The 22,269-nt window shown below is 37.6% G+C and overlaps 1 protein-coding gene and 1 non-coding gene across 2 annotated transcripts in view; both read right to left on the reverse strand.

The window, feature by feature from the left end:
* Window positions 1–22,269, reverse strand: part of Col19a1 (collagen type XIX alpha 1 chain) — a 331,952-nt gene that overhangs the window by 276,276 nt on the left and 33,407 nt on the right. The window contains exons 5-6 of the mRNA XM_036167742.1: window positions 4,758–4,881; window positions 1,985–2,260 (exon numbers count right to left, since the gene is read on the reverse strand). Coding sequence (XP_036023635.1) covers window positions 1,985–2,260; window positions 4,758–4,881 — 400 coding nt within the window. The remainder of the gene's footprint in view (window positions 1–1,984; window positions 2,261–4,757; window positions 4,882–22,269) is intronic.
* On the reverse strand, window positions 18,733–18,867 carry LOC118570153. Its single transcript, XR_004943146.1, has one exon. It is a non-coding gene; the product is annotated as a small nucleolar RNA SNORA64/SNORA10 family (small nucleolar RNA).

Here is a 22,269-nt window from a genome sequence, read left to right on the forward strand (position 1 = left end):
ATTTTTAAACTATAAAAGGAAAGTATTTGTATCCAGCTAAAATATGTATGCTGTATCTTAAAATAAATACATGCAGATGCTGATGTCATTCTCCAGTACTATTGCAAAAACCCCCAATCTGTAGATTCTAAGGATGAGTCACAGTGCTAATGAACTGACTGCCTGATGGTCTCTGCTTCCTCCTTCATGGAAACTTTCGCAAAGACCCAGCTAGTACCACTGTACAGTGATTAATGATATATTAGTAGTAGCAGCCACCATCTATTGACAGATGTTAGTCCTACTGCTAGCTTGGAGGTATGGAGAGCAAAGAACAGTAGGGGTTTTGGGTTTGGTTGGTTTTGTTTTGTTGTTGTTGTTGGTGGTTGTGTGTGTGTGTGTGTGTGTGTGTGTGTGTGTGTGTGTGTGTTTTCTTCCATGTCCTAATCTATAGAGAACAGATCATAAATAAGGAACCATGGTACAAATCCTACACTATTACAACAAACAACTCCACTAAATCTATTTTGCACATGAAGATCCTGACAAATTAACTGATCCACGCTGGGATTCTGACTCAAGCCAACAAGGTCTCTCTGTGGCCCTGACATGTCCCCAGGACAGGCTGCTCTATCTCTGCCCATTTCCTGATCATCCCTGACCACAAGCCCTGACAGTCTTGTCTTTCTGGTCTGCTTACAGATAGTCTCTAAGAGAAAAATGCTTTAAAAATCACCTTTCCTTGAATATGTGTCTGTATCTACACATTTTTTTTTCCAAAGAGATCTTTAGAAATGACACACTCCCAAAAGCATGTTTGCTCAAAACTTTACTTCTGAAATGCAATTTCACTGTCAGTACTTTGTGTTTACACCTTTGACATTTATTACTGGTAATCTGCATTCAGATTTTTGGAGACTTTCTTATCATTTTACCCATAGTAAAATATTTAGATATTAAATTTAGACAGATCTTACTCCTTAAAGATTACAGGACTTGCCGGGCAGTGGTGGTGCACGCCTTTAATCCCAGCACTCAGGAGGCAGAGCCAGACAGATCTCTGTGGGTTTGAGGCCAACCTGGGCTACCAAATGAGTTCCAGGAAAGGCACAAAGCTACACAAAGAAACCCTGTCTTGAAAAACAAAAACAAAAAACAAACAAACAAAAAAAGATTACAGGACTTATTTTGCAGGAACTTCAACAGTAAATCTATATCATTTTAGCTTCAAAATGTAATTTTTAAAGGACCTATCATCTGACTTTACTAGCTGTCTCCTCACCCAAATCACCCACTAATAGATTTAATGACTGTATTTCTATCCAAAGGAACTCTAAAAAACAGTACGAGTTGTGGAAAACACAGTAGAATTGCTTGAATAAATTGCCTATTGTTCTTGAGTGAAAACATCATGTAGTCTGGAACCACTTAAAGTTTGTCTTTTTCTAATCTTTTCACTTAAAACACAAAGGTTTATACTTTCTTTGTGTCCTGTTTTCATTGTTTTACTAAAAGTTACTCTTAATATTCTTAGTTTTTAAAGACACAACCCAATTATTTTAAATTTGCTGACTGGAAAATGCAGTTGAAAATATAATTATGTGTGAAAATAGAATTGGAAATAAATAGTCTTCATATATCTAATGACATTATAAACATTGATGAGAGAGAGGTCTTTTGTGTGTGTAATCATTAAAGGAAGACATGAGTTCCTTCGTTATTAGGTCTTATGTAGCCCAGCTGACATTATACTCACAACGTGGCTAAGAATGATCCTGAACTGAACTGCTAATCCTCTTACCTATACCTTTCTAGTTCTAGGGTTGGCTGCACACAGCATGAACTCCCATGCCTGATTTATGTAGTACTGGAGATCAAACCCCATGTGCCATGCAGTCTATGCAAGCTCTCTACCTATGGAGCCACATGCTTGGCCCCAGGAAGCCACTCTTAATAAGAGATTTTGCTGTAACTTCAGGATGTTGAAGTTACTGTTACAACTTACATCCACGGGTTTGCCATCTAAAGCTCTCGCAGTAATAACGGTCTTTCCCTGAAAATCCACAGAGTCCTTTTCTTCTGTGTGCCGGCTTGCGATTAAATTACAGTCCACGTAGAGAGAAAGGACTCGGGATTGCACACCAATGCCAAGTTTATGCCACTGACGATCGAAGAGAGGACGGAGTTCTCGATTCTTAAAAACATAGTTCAACAGATCTCCCTCGGCACCTCGGAACATAAATTCTACTACCTTCTTTGTGCCGTCAATCACTATAGAGATCTGAAAAGAAATAAGAAAGTTAAGCAGAGTATGTTTAGATGGCTTGAAACTAAACGTTCAAAATTAGTAAAGCACTCAAATAAAATCTCCACGTGTACAACTGTCTGACAGAGGAGCTGGCTGAATGTGAGGCAGTACCTGTGCCTGCTGCACTGGTGGATACAGAAGATCAAGTACCTTGTTCAAGTGTGTTAGTGTGATGCATCCTGTGTAATCTGCTCCTTCACAAAAGAACATATAAGGAGTGTATGTGTATACAAATATAAATGTATTTTACATTTATAAATGCAATCATAACTATACAATTGTGTAATGTATTCATAAAGGTGTAATTTTTATGAAGTATAAAAGTTATGGTTTTAAATTATACTTGTGGATAGTATTAATCACATACCTAAAAATACTTATATATGTTAGCATTCTATATGAGTATATAGACAATGGAGTTTCTAACTTAAGAAGAAAAACAATATATGCATTTCTTTTTATGTGGAAACTGACATGGACCCTTTAAACCCTTAATAATTTTCATAGCACAAAGAAGATATTGTATATCTTTCAGTTCAAATGATCACCCCATGATAAAATCGTGACCTTTATTAACAGTGAGAAGACCAACCAAAGCTAAAGGCATTCAATGGTGATGTGTAGATGTGAACCAAAGCTAAAGGCAATCAATGGTGATGTATAGATGTGAACCAAAGCTAAAGGCAATCAATGGTGATTTTAGATGTGAACCAAAGCTAAAGGCAATCAATGGTGATGTGTAAATGTGAACCAAAGCTAAAGGCAATCAATGGTGATGAGTAGACGTGACCAAAGCTAAAGGCAGTCAATGGTGATGAGTAGACGTGAACCAAAGCTAAAGGCAGTCAATGGTGATGTGTAGACGTGAACCAAAGGTGTGATGCTAACAAGTAATTCTGAGGTCTCTGGGGTGCTTGCATCACCACTCCAGCTCTACTGCCATTTCCACAAGGTCTCCCCGCTTCTCCACTCTCCTTCCTACGCTCAAACAGCTCCCATCACACTTCCCTTAGTATTAGAACTGCTATAGAAGTTCTCCTAAATGTTCTCCTATTATAGACTTTCTGCTCTGTAAGAACATGAATTCTGCTTTTTAAAATCTCTCATTTTCTTTTGGCATGGATGTGTGTGTGTGTGTGGTATGCTTGGATATATGTGTTCCTATATGTGGTGTGTGTGTGTGTGTGTGTGTGTGTGTGTGTGTGTGTGTAAGTACGATGCACATATGTACACATGAATGTGGAAGACAGAAGTTGACATTAGGTGTCTTTTTCAAGTGCTCTCCATTTTCTATATTGAGGCCAAGCCTCTCCCTTGAACCCAAAACTCACTGACTTGACTAGTCTTGCTGGCTAACTTGCTCTGGGGATCCCATCTCCCATCTGCTGAATGCTGGACTTACAGGTGGACCCCCTCCTCCACCTGCCATTTATGTAGGTGCTGGGGATTTGAACTCTAGTCCTCATTTTTGCATGACAACCACTTTCCCCAACAAGCTCTCTCCCCAGCCCCCAATGTCTTCTTATAACTTCTTGGCATAAAGCCCGAGGCCTATGTTTGTTTTTATTGATGAAACAAATATTTAAGTATCAGCATAATATATGGTATCAGTGATGAGAGGAAGTGGAGTTAATAATGGGGCGAAGCCAGTCAATAAGCACCCATCCAAGGAAAGTGGTTCCATGGTCTTCAGATAAAATATGAACCTCCAAGTTTAAAATAAACAGGCTTGGAAGTGTGCCTCAGTAGTTCAGAGCACTGACTGTTCTTACAGAGATTCTGGATTCAATTATCAGCACCCACTTGGTGGCACAGAATTGTTTATAATTCCAGTTCCTGGGGAACATGAGCTCTCTTATGACTCCTCTGCTCATCAGGTAGGCACAGGATATATATTTTCAGGTTCCTCATGGCTTTACTCAGCAGGTCCTCATAGAGAGGATGATTAGGACCACGGGCCTGAGTGCAGGTGTCTGAGATGGTCTGCACTTGGCTGTGCTGGGGGAGGAGGTCTTATGCTCCACCCCTTGGCATCTCTATAAATACCCTGGGGCAGAGACAGTCAGGGCCCATTGGGATAGGTTCCAGGCCCTCTCTAGGCTATCCTTTATTTTCTATCTGATTATCTCCAAAATATAAATCCTTCTATCTAATATTTCCTGCTGCTTGCACTCAAGAAATCTCTGGGAAACTGTGGAGTTGGTGGGTAAACACCTTGCAATATACAGGAAAACATTTATGTACATAAAAATAAAAAAAAATCTTTAAGACAAAACAAAATACAAACCTCTCATCCACTAGATTCTCGCATCACTGATATGATCAAGGATATCCTATTTATAATGCTTGCATTTCTCTATGGATGATTCTTCTAAACAACACAGTATTTGAGTATTAACTTCATCTATTCCCAGATTTGGGTACACAGCCCAAGAGCCACCTGACCTAATCAAACGAATTGGCATCTTACCTGAGGCTTATTCTCCTGGTTTAAAATCTGCCATAAAAACCAACGCTCCTTCTTGGTGCTTCTTCGTACTCGAAACGTGACCGCTACAGAGTACTCCTCAGGAAGGCCTTTGGGAAATACCTTACTATGGGAAGAAAACAGATAACTATTGTGGAGAGATTGAAGGTGGCCAGGGAAGAAATCCAAACATAAACTCTGTGAAATATGATTGCTCAGTCATAGCTACTCTCATTGAGTTTATAATTCATTATTCATTTTTTCAGCTGTTAGAAGTATGGAAGCAGTCATGTTGGCATTCCTATGTAGTTTTTATTTTCATTCTCTCCCTTTTTGTAATCATCTGATATGGTGTTATTACAGGTTGGAATATGTAAACGAGTGGGTAGGCTACGGCAATATGTTGTTCTCTTATCTAAAGGGATGTCTAACAAACAAGCTCAGAATTCACTGCATCTGGATGAACAGCAGTGATTTATCAAAATGAAAGTGGGCTTTCTTGGTGTTTTTTGGTGAAGAAGAGTAGAGATAATTAAAAAACATTGATCATAAATCAATGAATATTTGCTAAAAAATTTTACCATATTCAACTCTTGAAGATGAGTTTCTAATATTGATTTCCTGGTAAGTTATAATGACACTAAATTAAATGAGATTTAGCTTTATTTTCATTCCCTTAGAAAAATTAATGTTTCTAGATGGTAGAAGCCAAAACATGTCCTCAATATCCTTCTACCTCAATCTCAAGTTCAAAATATTGGTTTTGATAAAAAACACAAGGAAACAAAAAAATTCACAATATACATATCCATATATTCTGAGTTTAATTTTGATTAGACAATGAATAAATTGTTAATTTCTTTTTATTGGTTGTGAGAATTCTGCAATATGGTAATACTGCTTTTCTTTTCTTTCTTTTTTCAAGTAAGAAAGTATGTCCCTTAAAGACAAACAGACTTGAAGTTGTCATACATAAATAAAGCACCATGCACTTAATTTGTAACTACTAACTTTGAATATTATACTCAGCTCTGCCAGAAGTGATTATCGAGACACTGACCAACAGACTGTTATGCAGAACACTGAAGTTTTCTTTTTTCTCTTTGTATTAGACCCATAGTCACATATGGTAGAGAATTTACCAAGAAAATATGAAAAAGATGTGCTTGCTTAAGGTTTTAATTTACTTACTTGGTTAAATAGAATGTTCACATATTACCTATAGACCTATTTATATGTACACACACACACACACACACACACACACACACACACACACACACATGTGCATCTAGAGACAGACATACTAAACTGCCAGCCTAACAGAGTTTTAACTTTATGATAGTGATAAGGTGATATACATTATGGGAAAATAGTACTATAGGTTTATAAGAAACTAGTTGAAGCTTTTATATTGCTGAAATGTTATCTATTATGTGAATATATTTTAAATAAATACAATATGTTCTACATCATTTAATGTGCATTTCCTACTTTACTTTTTTTTTGATAATGATCCTTTTCCCTGTCTATTTTATAGTTTGGAAATAATATTAGACAAAAAGAAAATGAAGGTGATTTTTTTCATATTCAAAATGAGTCATAAGGCCATGAAAACAACTTACATTTGCAATGTAAGCAATGTATTTGGCACAGGAACTGCTAGCACAGTGGTACGAGAAGTTTTGCAAGAAGAGAGGAGCCTTGAGGATGAGGAGCTTAGGGACCAGCCATCAGGAGTTGGTGATAACCAATTGACAGCAAGCATCTAAGCTGGTCTTACAAGTACATGAGACGTTAACAAAGAATGCAAAGTGGATCTAATTCAACGTTCCCTCAACATTTGATCAAATTGGAAAGTCAGAAGGGCTCAATAAATAGACATGTAGTAATTTAAATGTTCCCTTGAACTGTCATCTTGCGATATTCTACACAACAAAAAAAGACCATTTCTCAATCAGACTGTGATGTGGGACCAAAAGAGGATTGTATACAACACCAGCAATGATGCTTTGTGAAGAGCACCAAAGCACTTTCCAAAGCCAAATGGCACCAAAAAAATGTTATAGTCAGTGGTAGTCTTCTCCAGTTTCATCCACTAAAACTTTCTGAATTCTAGAGAAATTGTTACCTATGGGAAGTATGCTTAACAAACTGATGACGGGCACCAAAATCAGCAATGTTTGCAGCCACCATATCTCATCAGAAAGGGCACAATTCAAAACCATGCTTGACTGCACATTGCACAGTCAACATTTCCAAAGTTCAACAAATTGCACTATCAAGTTCTGCCTCCTTCGTGATATTCACCTGACCTCTTGCCAACCAACTGCTATTTCTTCAAGCACTTCAGCAACTTTTGCAAGAAAAACACTTCTACAATCAACAGGATGAAAAAATGCTTTCCAAGAGTCCATCAAATCCTGAAGCATGGATTTCCATGCCAAGAAACAAGAAAATTCATTTCTCATTGGCAAAGATGTGCTGACTACAATGGTTCTTCTTTTACTTAAAGAAGATATGTTTGAGCCTAGTCATAATGATTTAAAATTCATGGTTTAAAACTGTAGTTCTTTGGCACAAACTAGTTTGTTTTCTAATATTCATTGTTAACTTGTTATATCTGGGAAAATGGAACATCAGCTGAGGAACTGCTTCCATCCCATTTGTCTGTGGGCATGTCTATGGGACATTTTCTTAATTACTAATTTACATAAGAAGGTCCAGGCAACCATGGATGGTGCCACCCTTCAGCAGGTTGGCTTGAACTGAAATAGAAAAGGTAGCTGAATATGAGCCGAAGAGCAAGCCAGTATGCATCATTTCTCCATGGTTACTGTTGTAATCTCTTGCCTTGAGTCCCTGCCTTGGCTTCCCTGATTTTAGACTGACTAGCACCTGAAAATTCAAAGAAACCTTCTCTTCCCCTACATTGCTTTTGGTTATGATGCTTATCACAGCAGTAGAAAGCAGTTGAACACAGTTGAATTTTCCACTTTGACCTTTTCTGGGTCCAGATATGTGATGCACTATATTCATTTGTGATGCTGGAGAGCAGCAGGAGGCCATAGGGCTCCCTCAGTCACATGATCATGAGAGAAAGCCAGATCTGGGGTGCACCATGCAGCTGAGCTATGACATGAGGTAGACAGGTGAATGAAAAACATCCTTCACTTCAAATATATTCAAATTACTAAAAGCATCTGTATTTGTATAAATGCATCTATCTGGGACTGGAGAGATGGCTCAGCACTGAGAAGCATTTTTTGCTCTTGCAGAGAACTCAGGTTTGATCCTCAGCATAAACATGGAAGTTCACAATTGTCTCTAACTCTAGTTCCAGGAGATTGAATATCTTCTTCTGGCCTCTATGGGCACTGTATACACATAGTGCACATACTACATACATCCTATCAAACACTCAGAGACATAAAATTTAAAAATAATAAAAAAATCTTAAAAATAGATAAATTCACTTACATATAATCTAGTTTTACTTTCTTTGTTGAGGGTTTAGTAAAAGAGACAACAGACATTATCACAACTACGTTATTATATCCCTTTAATTAAGTGATAAGAAAACAATTTTTTTAAGCAATTCCCTCAAAATAAAACCCAATAATGGGATATTGTATCTTCTGGAATTTTTCCACTATCAAATAAAATTTTACTAAATTACTATTGCCAATTACTGTATTGTTTTAAGAGTGTTGCTGGCTTAAACATAACAACAACAACAACAACAACAAAGCAGGCATAGATACCTGCCATTTCTCTTTGGGACTATTGAAACCTGAAAGGTGGGCACATGCAGGGTTGAAGAGACAATACCAAATCGTTTTACTCTCTTGTTGAGGTCAGTCTGAAAGATTTCTAGCTCAAAATCTTCAGCTAATAAGACCCCTACCTCCTTGTGGTTGGGTAAAGAAGGTGGTAACTTGGTAACTTGAGGCTTTAGACTCACATGCCCATTACACACACACATATATATACACACACAGAAGTATTTGCACACCAGTATACAAACCCATACATATACACCTACACATACATCCCTCACTGTTTCCTGCAGAGGCTGATTCCTCTTAACCATGCATGGTTCAGGAATCTGGTGAAGTAGATCCACTCCTCACCAACACTCCCCAACTTACAACACTAAAGGTCCAGTTCCTTGATATTGTTCAGGTATATATTCCCCAATTGCTTTCTCTCTTCTAGAATGTACTGTAATGTTTTCTGGTGTTTAATATCCCATCCTACAGACATATTTGAATATTCAAGAGTAAACCTCCTTTTAAATCTTTAGTGTGTCATTTTCAAATGATTTTACAATCTTACATTGCAAATTATTTCTTCTCTTGCTGTAAATCAGACTTCCTCTGACCTGGCTGTACAACTGGTAGCTTCTCATTCACTCACCAAACAAAATGCACACTCCATATGTTGATATCTTTGCCATCCATTCACTTCTTACCAACTCCCTCCCAAACTCTAACATTATTACAATCAGTTAGCCCACTACCCTCTTCTCAATCACCTTTCTCACTCTGTGTAGGTTTTAAGACTACTGGTATACTTTGTTGTTGTTTTTGTTCATATAAAGCAAGACTTATACCACAATGGCTACAGATCCTTGCCATGAAACCTGGAATGTCAACTCTCTGGGTGCTTGTGTCTAGCCCACTCACTTGTTTGGCCTTAGCAATTACAGCAGTGCCTGCATGAAGTCGATAATACATGTAAGCAAATCAATATGTGAACTGAACTTGGAAGTTTTTCATGACTGACCCTCAATACACCTCCTCCATTTTTATATAATTGTGAATACATAATGTATTTACTTTCCCAAATTTCTCTTCTCCCTCTATATGAAAAACAATGAGTTAATAATAGTGACACTGGTCCTTCCTTATGTAAAGGACACATGTGAGGACTGTAGGCAACAGCCCAGTCCATCTACAGGGACAGCTGTTAAGTAGTACCAGCCAGCTGGTACCATATGGGAACATAGAGTCAATGTTGCCAGATCATCCAGTTTTTCCAAAGAAGCCAAAAGTCTAGAGTTATACCTAAAAAGTTTAGTGTTTTAAATGTTGGCAATTAATCACACTTTTCATAAATTCTGTCCAGATCAATAATGGACAAGCCAAACAAAGCCAGTAAACAACAGTTAGTAAACTTGGAATTACACAATCATCAGCTGAATTCTCATCTGGTACAGAACACTGTAAAACTTGGAAAATGACAGACAGAAGGAAGGGCCCTAGCCTGCCCTTGTTGCTTCTTCAAATGGTTTGAGACTGGAGAAGTGTTCTGGGATATATATGTATGTATACATATATATATATATAAATTGGTTCAGAAGTAATATAAATTGGTTCAGAATAGGGAAATGTTAAAGTGGTCAAAATCAGAACTACATGGTATGAATAGAAAATTATATATGTATATATATAATGTTTAAAGTAAAATTAGTTAAAAATCCTTACTAATAGCAAAGCATGATGGCAGCTGTTGGAGATTCTTACACTGGTCCGTTGAAAGGAATATAGCCATGAGGGTGTAGTGAAAGATGTCTTAAAATACCTCATCTCAGAGTTGCAGATCCTGGCTCACTGCCAACTGTATCTCTAGGCCTTGGTGATACTTTATGCTTCTGGGACTCCTACTTCCCATTTTCACCAAAATACAAGGGCTAACTAAGATCACCTCTGAAGCCACTTCTCCAACACTCCTCATCTGCAGCCTTCGTGAGTGTTATCCCATCTTTATTTCCATTCCAGAGACATTTATTAAAGCCACATTTAAAACGCTGTGGACTCTATGAGCTGCACGCAGTCTCTCCTCCTGTGGAGTTCATAGGTATGCTCAAGGAGAACGGTGCTGAGGTCTCATAGACTTTCACTGGCTTTGCTTCCAGAGAAATACCAAGTGTACAAGGTGAGTGGGAAGAGCTTGTCTTCACGGCTTCCTTATTTTGTGTGTCTCTCTGTCTCTTTTTCCTGACTCAGACAGTTTTTTTTTTTTTTTCTAGATTGTTATTCCCATTTCCCTCAAGGTCTCAATGTCTGGCTATATTTTCTGTTCTTTTAAAAAAAAAATATTTCTAAGAGAGATAATCTCTCAACTTAAGCTTTCACTCTAGAGACCCCAGGCAATAGGAATGAGGCTGTGGTATATAATTCATAGAATACACCAAAGATGGTCTTATAAGCATTGAGTTATCTGTAGTGCGTAAGTTTTGGAAAATTGTATTTTCTACTCATGTATCTTAGTATATTTGACCCATGGGTTATTCACATGCAAGGTATTTAATATGCACATGTTTTTACATTTGAATTATCTTCTGCTGCTTCCTAATCTGAGTCTATTATATTGGAAACATATTTAATATGAATATGAAATATTTGAATTTGTAAATATATTTATGGTGTGTTCTGGACAATGGCCCATACTCACTTGAGAAGCATGTGTATTCTTCTCTTTCAGGAACAAATGTCCTCCAGAAAACTGTCAAAACAAGTTATCTCACAGGCTTTAAGTTTTCTATTTCCTTGGGAATTTTCTACCTAATGGTGGTGATCCAATAATCTTTACATTTGGTATTGAAGTTTTCCACAATTTTTATTGAATTACCTATTTCTGTCTTCAAATCTGTTAGAGTTTGTGTATTTTAGGTCTGTGTTGTTGGGTGCATGTATAATGATCATTGCTATCACCTTTTGATGGATTAAGATTATAAAAATAATAAATTATAAAAATAGCCTTTCCTTAAAGTCTATTTTGTCTGACATTTGGATAGCCACTATAACAATCTTTATAGCCACTATAGCAATCTTTTTTTTTTTCTTTTTCGAGATAGGGTTTCTCTGTGTAGCTTTGTGCCTTTCCTGGAACTCACTTGGTAGCCCAGGCTGGCCTTGAACTTACAGAGATCTGCCTGGCTCTGCCTCCCAAGTGCTGGGATTAAAGGCATGTGCCATCACTGCCTGGCAACTATAGCAATCTTTATAGCCACTGTAGCAATCTTTTAATTCAGATTGTGTGGCATACTTCTCTTACTTTTAATGATTTCATTTTACTAAAATTTGAAAAATGAAGTCTATCTATTTTAAATAGTATATAGATCTATATAATACTCTTAATCCATTTGATAAATATTTGCCTTTGTAAATATTGGCAATTAATATAATTATCACTAAGATTGATTTATTCTTATCATTTGCTGTTTAGTTTCCACTTACTTTGTGGTTTTTTGTTCCATTAATTATTTGTGCTCAATGTTTATTCTATGGTGCCATTTTACTCCTTTAAAAAATATATTGTTTATGCTACTTTCTTACTGACTTTTCTCAGTATTATACCTAAAAGAGATTTACAACACTGTGGTTTAGATTAATGATAACTTAGTTTCAATTTTATATATAAACTTTGCTTGTATACAACCATTTCTTTTCCCTTGCATTGTGTTATTTATTCTTCTTTATACTTATAGACCTATCAACACAGATCTATAATTATTGATATGTGTACATACATATGTATTTGTACCTATGTATTTTAAACATAATAAGAAGATAGAAGAGTTAAAAATTAAAAAAAAAAGATTGGACAGATAGCTTAGTAAATTATTAGCTTAGCACGTAAACAAGATGGCATGAGCTCAGTCCCAACACACACATTAAAAGCAAGGCATGATGTCTTGAACTTGTATTCTGCACACTGGGGAGGTAGAGAAGGGAGGGTCCCTGAGACTCCGCTTGAAGCATCCCAGATCTGCTCTAGGGTTACACTCAGAGGGTACTGGATAACTAATCAGGAAAGTAGTCTACAACTCTTCTTAGTCTTCTGGTTCTGTTTATCCAGAGCTTTGAAACTGTCCAAAGTTAGAGTCTTTCCACACAACCTTATGAACAACAATGGCTGTCTGGATTCCTACGAATGATGTTGTAATTCAAAACAACAGTCATCGATTGTTTCCCACAGTTTCCCAAAGGAAGAAGCAATTCTGACCAGGTAAAACAATGATCAACTGTATCAGTCGGGTGAAGCAATGGGAATTCTCTAGGAAGGAGTCTGTGAAGAACCCTGAGTCCCTTGTTGCCACCCTCCAGTGGCTTCTACTCTGCTGTCAATGCCTACTAGGCTTAAACAGTCATTAGATTATTGTAAGCCCTTGATTTATTGACAGTTCTGAAAACACTGACTCAGATGATTTTAGTCCATGCTCTCTTTGCTATTAGTGTAGTAGTTTTTTTTAAATCTTTCAGAGGGTTAAAAAAAACAGCAACACAATTATTCTAAGTCATTTTGTAGCAAAACAAAAAATAATAAAACAACTTTTTGTCTACTTGCATTATCCCTGTGCTCATCTCTGATCGACACTGCAATCATGAAAATGATTATGGTAACCACAAAGTTGATCAGCATTTCGATGGGACACCTGATGACTTTGTGTTAAAGAAATAAGTGACCAAGCAATGAAATAGGTAAAGGCATACTTAAGCTTAGGGTGAAACTTGAATACTTCATACATAAAGGTTCCACATGCTTCTTTTCAGTAATTTGTCATCTAATTTTAAACTTTAAAATGTTTTCTGCTGTAAAGCTTCTCTTGTGACAAAAATGACTAAGGAGCTTAGTTAACATATAATAATTACACTCTCAAAACATACAGTAGTGGAATGCCCCTGGTGTGCATTCATAGTGCATGAAGATCATTATAATTATCATACTTCTCTTTCAGAAATTTATTCAGTATTTGAGAACAACAACAACAAAAAAAACTGGTGTTTTTTTTTTTTTTTTTTTTGCTTGCCAAGAATGTAAGTTTTAAAGAAAAAAAAATGTGTTTTAAAAATAAGATGTTAAAAACTATATCTTCTCTTACCAACTTGGTTTCATGTTTACAGGACACACACTCACAAGCTCTCGGTGTTACACAGAATAGTTTCTCTGGGCCTTGCCCAAGTTTCTATTATAAAAGAGGCCATATTGGATTACTTGTGTGCTACTAGAGAGATATAATGACAGATTGCTGTGTCCAAGATATCTAGCCTGAATGTTTTTGAATGGAGTGTAATTTCCTATAAGAAACCCTATCCGTTGCTTATTTGGTGATATTCCCATTAAGAAAAGTATTGTTAAGCTTTACTCAAATGAATATATATAGCTATACTATAAATTATCAATGGAATATTTTCTGCCTTCACCCTATTTTATATTCATTGCTTTTAGTTCAGTATCATCCATATAAAATTTACCTACAGGCATTAATATTAACCTACTCTTGAGGGCTCAATGGACTTTTGAATTTAATCCATCATATGTTTCCTATGTCTATTTGCTACACATTACTTTGTGTTACATAAATATTTATGGACAGGTGAGGATGCAAGCATACCAAATTAAGAATGATCTATATAAAATCAGTATTTCAAATGGCTAATGGTCATAGAGAGTGAACTGAAAGCTATCATGAATCATCCAGAGGTGCCAGGGAACATTGCTTCCATGATGTCCCCTTTGTGTAGGCTGCTGAGAGCAGGTAGAATAGGTAGAATCCTGAGTGCCTCTGAGGTCTCATGATTCACATGACTTCAATGACTCTGAACTTGTTTCAGGGTTGCAGAGATCTTTTAGCTTTCATCTGTTCTCTGACATTCTCTGTACAGCAGCCCCCAATTCAATCACATGGAGAAAGGAGATAGTGTGAAGCTGATGGGAAGGAGTTAGCGAGAATCAAGTACCAGCATCGTTTAAATGACCAGGGAGGCTTTTTGGAGCCTACTACCTATGGTGGGACACCTCACACAGCCTTGAGGCAGGGGGAGGCGCTTGGACCTGCCTCTGATGAATGTACCAGGCTCTGCTGAATCCCCATGGGAGGCCTTACCTTTTTGTGGAGGGAAAAAGGGTTGGGTTTGGGGTGGGGAAAGGCTAGAGGGGCAAGAGAAGGGAAGAAGAAGATCTGTAATAGTTATGTAAAATGAATAAAAATTTTCTTAATAAGTAAATGACCAGTGAGGTCAGAAAATGGTGTCAAATCTGAGAATTTGCATCAGTGGGATTTTGACAGTAACAAACAGATACATTTCTAATTATCTGAATATTACTGTGTTTCCTTTTGGGTATCAAAATTGACAGAGCTCATTTTTTCTTTGTATTTTCTATATATACTCAATTTTTCCAAAGAGTATGAATCCTATTAGTGATCATTTAAAAACCACAAATGAGCCAGGCATGGTGGCACATGCCTTTAATCCCAGCTCTTGGGAGACAAAGGTAGGCAGATCTCTGAGTTTGAGGCCAACCTGGTCTACAGAGCGAGTTCCAATCTGGGCTACAGAGCAAGTTCCAGGACAATCAGGGTTACACAGAGAAACCCTGTCTCAAAAACAAAACAAAACAAAAAACCCTAAAATAAACAAACAAACAAAAACACAACTGTTTCCGTTTGGAAAAAAATTCTAGTCCTTAAAATTACCTGTAAGTTTTCTTCAGAGACCTAGACAATAGAGTAGTATAGACTACACCACCACCTCTTCCTAACCCTCCAAACGCCATATCTAATAATATGAAAGCAGTGAGGCAAGTAATTTGAATAATGATAAGTAGACTAATAAATCCATCTTTTTCTACTATAATAGGCAAAGCTAGGCCACTAAAGTGTGTAATTACCACTTTACACTGAAGAAAACCCCAAAGCATTAGAAAAGGTAGAAAAAATTATTCAACTGAAAATGTGCCTGAGTGGAGATTTTTCTATATACTTAAAATTCAACAATTAATGACAAAACACTAAGACACATGAACCTGCATTTTAAAAAAAAATAGCATTTAAAGTATCCATGAAAGATGCCATTGTTCAAAACTTTAGAGTAGACTATATTTATCCAAATTTTACATTAACTATACTCTCTAATGATTTTTCCTTGCTGATTAATGAGATTTCTTGCTAGGCAAAATTTATTTAACACCATTAGGAAGAACAAATAAGGTAATAAAGTTTAGATAGTTTGTGTATTGTAGAAAATCTCTTGGCAAGAAATAAATAATGGCTTTGATCACTCTGTGTACATTTAATTATTGTGAAATGGAATTGTACTTCCAAAGTCATTTAAATGTATGGTAGGAGGTTAAGAAGTGTTGAAAGGTGCCAGCATTCTCTCTAATTTTGCAATTCTTTCCCTTAAAGCCCAAGCTTGTGATAGCTGCTGGTAGGTTGCTCTTCCTCCCTGGACAGGGCTTCTGTTTCTAAAACATAAGCTCTGTCAACCCTAGACCTTAGTCAACATTAATCTATCAAAATCAGCCACATGCTGCTACTAGGTTATCTAAGAATCAGTTCTCACTTTGGAAAGCACAGAGCTGACGTCTGCAGGAAATATAGAGGAAAGAAATTTTAGTAGAGAACACAGAGGGAAGACCAAGTTTGGAGTTCCAAACGACACACCACTGTTATGAGTTCTGAGCACTCAAAATGTCCCCATGAGGTATGGAGGGGAGGGGGAGACAGTGGTATGGAGGAAGGGAAGTAGAAAAAAAAAGGAGAGATGTGCTAGAAGGGAGATAAAACCCTGGTCAACATCCCTCTCATATACTCTGAATTCACATGCCTGTGTTCCTCCTGGGAGGCCAAAATCATCCCTTTGTTCAACTTCTTGCTTTTTTAGCCAAACACATCTCAATATCAACATTCAACAACTCAAAAGAGACATTGCCATTCGCCCAGGTGTTTGGGTCAAATCCCCGAAAGTCAGTTTAATTTTTGCCTTTCCTTCATTATCAACCCAATCCATTAGCAAATCTTACTCCTTCCACCACCAAAACAGACCCCAGTTCTATCCACTCTTCTCCATCTACTCTATCATTTGCCTGAGACCAAGCAGACAGTATCTCTCCATAGAACTCTTATTAAATTATCGTGATTATACACATTCCTTTTGCTGTTGTTTACAGTCGGGCCTGCACATGGTAGAGAGAATAAACTTTTAAAATAAAAAATGGCTTAAAACTTTTAGAACATGTCATCAAGTTTGCAGAGTAAAGGACACATTCCTGATGCTGGTCCAGAAGTCAATGAGGTCCTGCCTCTCACACATTGCCCCTACACCAGATTCTGTATGGCAGCCATGACTTGCCACAGTGACCTGGATTTTGATTCTTTGAATACGCTGTGGTCAAGGAGGCATTTATCCTTTGTATCTTTGGTGTCCCCTCCTAGGAAATCTTTCCAGAGTTTTCATTTACACAAATTCTCAATCACTCTTGTCTCAGGTCAAATGTCATTTTCTCTAAGAAGCGAAAAGTCCTCCTGGCTCCAGCCACTACCTGACATATCGCCTTGCTCTACTTTCTTCAGTCTTTTGAGTCTCAAAATTTACCATATTACATACATTGCCTATTTCCAACCACATGAAATGATTTCCATGGAAACAGGGCTATGGCCAACTTGTTTCTGTTAAACAGCCACTCACACTGTGACCTGTACTGTTTGCAGAAACACACAATGCCTGTGATCTTGTCCCAGCTACTGAATGAGCATAAAATCTGTGTTCACTTGCCTAACCTTTGGAAACTCTACCATATTCTATTCAGGAGAAAAATGGCAGAAGGAACAAGTAAGTACCATGTGATGCTAAAGTTTCATCAAAAAATTAGGAACAAAAACTGTCCAAGAATAAGCCCATCAGATGGTCATTCCCAAGGAGAAATGTAAAATCCCCACAGTGATTTAAGACCACTGACAGAAAAACCTTAACAGCTGAAGATTAAAAGAAAATGTTATTCAGCATTATTCTTGCATTCTTACAAATGTTTCAGCCATGAGAAACCATACACTATACTCTTAAACTTAAAGGAATCCCGACAGTAACTTTTATCAAGCACCTTAGTTCGTAAGTGAGCAATCAAAGCTACAGAACTTAAAGGACTACTCTTCCACCCCTCTGCCAGGCAGAGAGAATGATGGGACTTGAACTCTTGGCTTTTTATTCCAAGGTCAGTATTTTCCAGGCTATCACGTTGCTGGCATCCTCTTGGTTACAAATAAGATTCTCCTCATCACTAGTGACCTGACTTAAAAGTCATCTTTTCAGAGTCTGATGAAGAAAAGAAGTTTCCATTTCTTTTCCTGAGCATTGGAGAGTGAATATATAAATATAAAATATTAATGTTATAAAATTTAAGAAGAGAAGAATCATTTCAATGTTTACCATCACACAATGATACTAGCAACAGCAACAAATCCTATCTGGTCTCTAAGGAAAATGTTCACTGTGACATTTGTACTTCCTAGGTGCCTGGTATCCCTGAGGTTGATAATTACAGTTCCTTCCCCTCACGTTATTTGAGCACACCAGGAAGTATCACAAGACACACAGTAATATCTTCAAAATGGACTAATTGTAGTCCATTGAATTTTAGGACAGATACTTGCTAGAGAAGGGGAAATCAGAACTATTTTACCTTATAAAGCTTAGAGAGTACTTATATATTTTGGACAACTAGTTCTTTAATCATACTCAACTTTCAGGGAGGAGTGAAACATCTCAAGGGCAATATATACATCAATAGTTACACAGTGGAACAAAAAAGTATTGAAGAATTTTGATGAGGAGCATCTTTGTGTCTTATGGAAGAAAAAACACTAGATTGGAGTTGTAATACCCTGGGAAGAAAACTAATAGAATGGTAACTTAATTAAAAAGATGAATAATTCTTTACTTTAAAAAAAAAGAGTTAATTAACTTTTTTTTTCTTGTGTAAAAATACATCCTTATGTGTTAGCAATAGCTGGAGCCTGGGTCATTTAATGGAGAATTGGTTTCGATTTTCACAAGATACTGAATTCCTGAGGTCAGGGTTCAAGTAACTGTAAGTCTTGGAGATGGCATCCAAGGTGGCTCTGGCTCAATGGCAATCAAAAAGGATTGGTGGCTTAATTTTTTAAAGATAGAAGAACTTCCCACTCAGGAGCTTATGTACTCCTAGGAACGGAGAAGCCACTTTGGGGCAGGTTTACTATGCATTAGGAAGGGTATCCTCTTCTCTTGCTTGAGAATCCACCAAGCACACACTAGACGTGTGCTATTGACAGAGCTGAGGGAGGCAATGAATAACATGGAAGGTTTAAACTGAACAGATTTGAAGGCATCCCTGGCTGACTACCTAATGAGAAACCAGTAGGGACGATCTTGAGGGAACAAGACTCCACTTTCCACCTCCTCTCCAGGTAGCTAGCACTGGAAGTTTGGCAACTTTAGAAAGAAGAACATTGAAAATAGCTCACTTCTAAAATATGCTCAAATATGTGTTGGCGTAGTTGTTTTATGGAGAGAATGAAGTATAAGACAGATCGATTTATTCTCCATCACAAGCTTAGATGTTTTTCTGATGAGAAAAGTAAAGAGTATGTCATCAATTCATGTTTCTTGGTATATTAAGTCATGTCCTTGTGTGGAAAGGTCAATCTGATCGAGTTTTCTATATTCCTAAAAGAATCACAGTCTGCAAGGGGGCAAACCGCATCTCTGTCTCACACACAAAGCAAAAGATAAAACCAAACTGCAGAGTCAGAGATCAGGAAGGAAAGAGCCTCCTAACTGCTATTTCCTTCTGCCTACTTCTTTGCTATGTAATAGAGAATAATGTGAGGCAAGGAGGAATCCATGAAAGAGAACAGAGATGTGCGTGTTTTCAAACTTTCAGTGCTTGTAAGCTACAAGATGGAGGCCGTAACTGGTTGAGAAAAACTTCACTTTGTAAATTATGTGCCCCAAACCAAGTGCAATTTGTTTCCAAATAATGACTTGTTCAAATGGCTTCATTGTCGATTACAGGGGTCCCAGTTCATAGCCCGGAGCCTTAAGTAAAGCTGCCTTTTAGGAAGTGCTATTCCAGTAGAGCTAAGGCGAGTTTTCCAGATCGTAGTTAACGAGACTGACATTTGTTTATTTATTTTTCCTTTTAAAATGAATGCCCACATGGAAAAAAATTCTATTTTTAAACCTTAAGAGCAGACTTCCAAATTAATTCTTCCATCCCGAATAAGTGTGAGGCAGGGTTTATAAAGAACTTCCGTATTTACCAGTATCACTGAGGACTCTGCCTTGCTGAACATCTTCCAGGAAGAGAAATATGATACAAGTTACATTTCCTGAGAGTGAAGTGAGAGATGCCTGGAGTTTATAGTAAGTCATTTCTTTCCCAGCTGACATCCACATCACCTGTCCACTTACAGGCAATTTGGCTCGCTGGGCTGGAGAGTCTGTTGAAATGCCTTCCCTTGGGCTTGGGGATGATTTTTTTTTCAGAGCCACAGAGAGTCTGAAATCTTAGCCTTTTTGTGTTTGCTAAGAGGATTCAGATAGATTGGTTGTTAATGGGAAAACAAAGCTTGGGCCATGCTCTAATAATTTCTCGCCTATTCTGGTAAGCACTTGTTCATTGTGATGTTACAAATAACTTCCTGTTGAACACAAGCCCTCCTACAAATGCCATCCAGCCTCCAAGCAAAAAAAAAAAAAACAAAACAAAAAAAACAAAAACAAAAAAAAAAAAAAAAAAAAAAACAAAAAAACAACACACAACCAAAACCACGAGAGCGAATTAAGCAAGTTGATGTTCAGAAATAGAGACCCATTGCAGTGAGTCCTGTCCACTGTTTCTCACCCAAGGAAGATCAAAACATCCTGATTTAAACCTAGTCTTCACAAGAGTTCCTGGAAATCAGAAATATCCTTCTGGGATCTGAGTGCTCAGCTCTTGCTTCAGGATCCACTTAGGAAGTCTCACACCTGACTGAAAGCTGTGATTTCTCAATGGCGTTCACACAGTTCCTATTTTTCTTTTCCTAGTGTGTACGCTGCTGCTCCTACACCTTTGGCTTTTTAGATGAATGAAGTTCAAACTTCAGCACATATGGACTTTTAGAATAGTCTTGCCTATCTAGACGCTCTCACACCCATGTTTACTAACCACACAGGATTCTCTGTGTCCCTCCAGGTGCCTTGGCCTTTAAAAACCACTGTAAGACTCCCTTTGACAGCCATAGCTCATGCTGTGCCCCAGCTCACCTGGCACATTCATACTTTAAGCCTCAACCTTTCAAATCCTCTGTGAAACTCTTCCTCATCTGGTCTCCCAGAGTGCATGTCACATATATATGACATTACATTCCATAATAGCTAATTGTTGGCCTCTCTGTCTTTTGAGACAGAAATAACTTGAAAGCATGGAGTATGCCTTTATTCATCTTTCAGTCCACAGTGAGTATTCATGATCATTTAGGAATCGAGTGAAATACTTTGCAGAACTTTTTCTGTGCTAGCATCAAAGCTGAACTCAACAGTGACATACTATCATAAAGTGCTTTTCTGTATGGCCCTCCTAAGCATAGATAATTTTATATGCTTATTTGTGTGTGTCAAAAGAGCAAGGCAACATGAGGGCAATTGAAAGAATTGCTTGCATTCATAGCTCTAACTTTTGAGCCCCATGGAGGGACAACCAGGAGTCAGTAGAACTATATTTACTGATAACTCTGTGAGACTATGAGCAGACACAATGCCGCCTCAGTGCTTCAGAGTCAGAGGCATTGGATCCTTACTATACCCCTCCAAAGTGTGTGTGAGTGCTCATGCACATAGACACAGCACTCTGGTCATAAGATACAGGGCAACTCTGGTACCTCAAGCCTGAAGATTAGCAGGTCTGAGCAGAATTTGACTAGATCTCGGGAAGCAACGTTTTCATGGATAGGAATTCCATCCAGCAAGGGCAGGATTCATTGCAAGCAATTTAGAAAACAATGATGGAAGTGGACGTACTTGCCTTTTCTGTTCTTGTTTTGATTCCTATTTTCCTTGTAGAGCTAGGAATTAAACTGACACACCAGGGCATTGCATATGCTATATCCCCAGCTCAATCATACCTTTCTTGTTTTAAACATGAACACGTGATGAACAACCCTGTAGTTCCCAGAAAATGAACCTAAATAGCCTTTTAGGGGGAACTGAGGACCCCTAGATAATCAGGTAAGGAGTAGGTATCGCAACAACAGAAGCTGTCATGTGTTCATTATGTCATTTGAACCCTCCAAATGATTGAGTCTTCTGGGGCTTATGACTCAGGTCATAACGAGGTCAGGATTGTATATAAAATTACATCAAAAGTGAAGTGTATTGGAGCACAAAATTGAATCAGATTTGACTGAGGACATTAGCAAGGGCTGAATGCTGAAGATAGGGCATGAAGTAGGTTTTCTAGGCTACATAGCAGCCCAGTTGGCAGGAAAGATAAACACAGGTATGAGAAAGCCATTGTAATACTGATGCTATTGGCACTGGAAATAGAACAATAATTGTCAGTATCTCAGAAAAAGAAATTTTAGAGGGCTGAAGAAACCTTGGTCAGATGTGAATGGGTGAAGGGATGAACAAGACAATATGTCAGTAACATTGAGAGGCTTGTGAGTGAAGGGGGCTGTTAAGGAAAATGTTTCTAGACGAGG

The sequence above is a fragment of the Onychomys torridus genome, chromosome 18 (genome assembly GCF_903995425.1).
Source record: "Onychomys torridus chromosome 18, mOncTor1.1, whole genome shotgun sequence".
Classification (NCBI taxonomy): domain Eukaryota; kingdom Metazoa; phylum Chordata; class Mammalia; order Rodentia; family Cricetidae; genus Onychomys; species Onychomys torridus.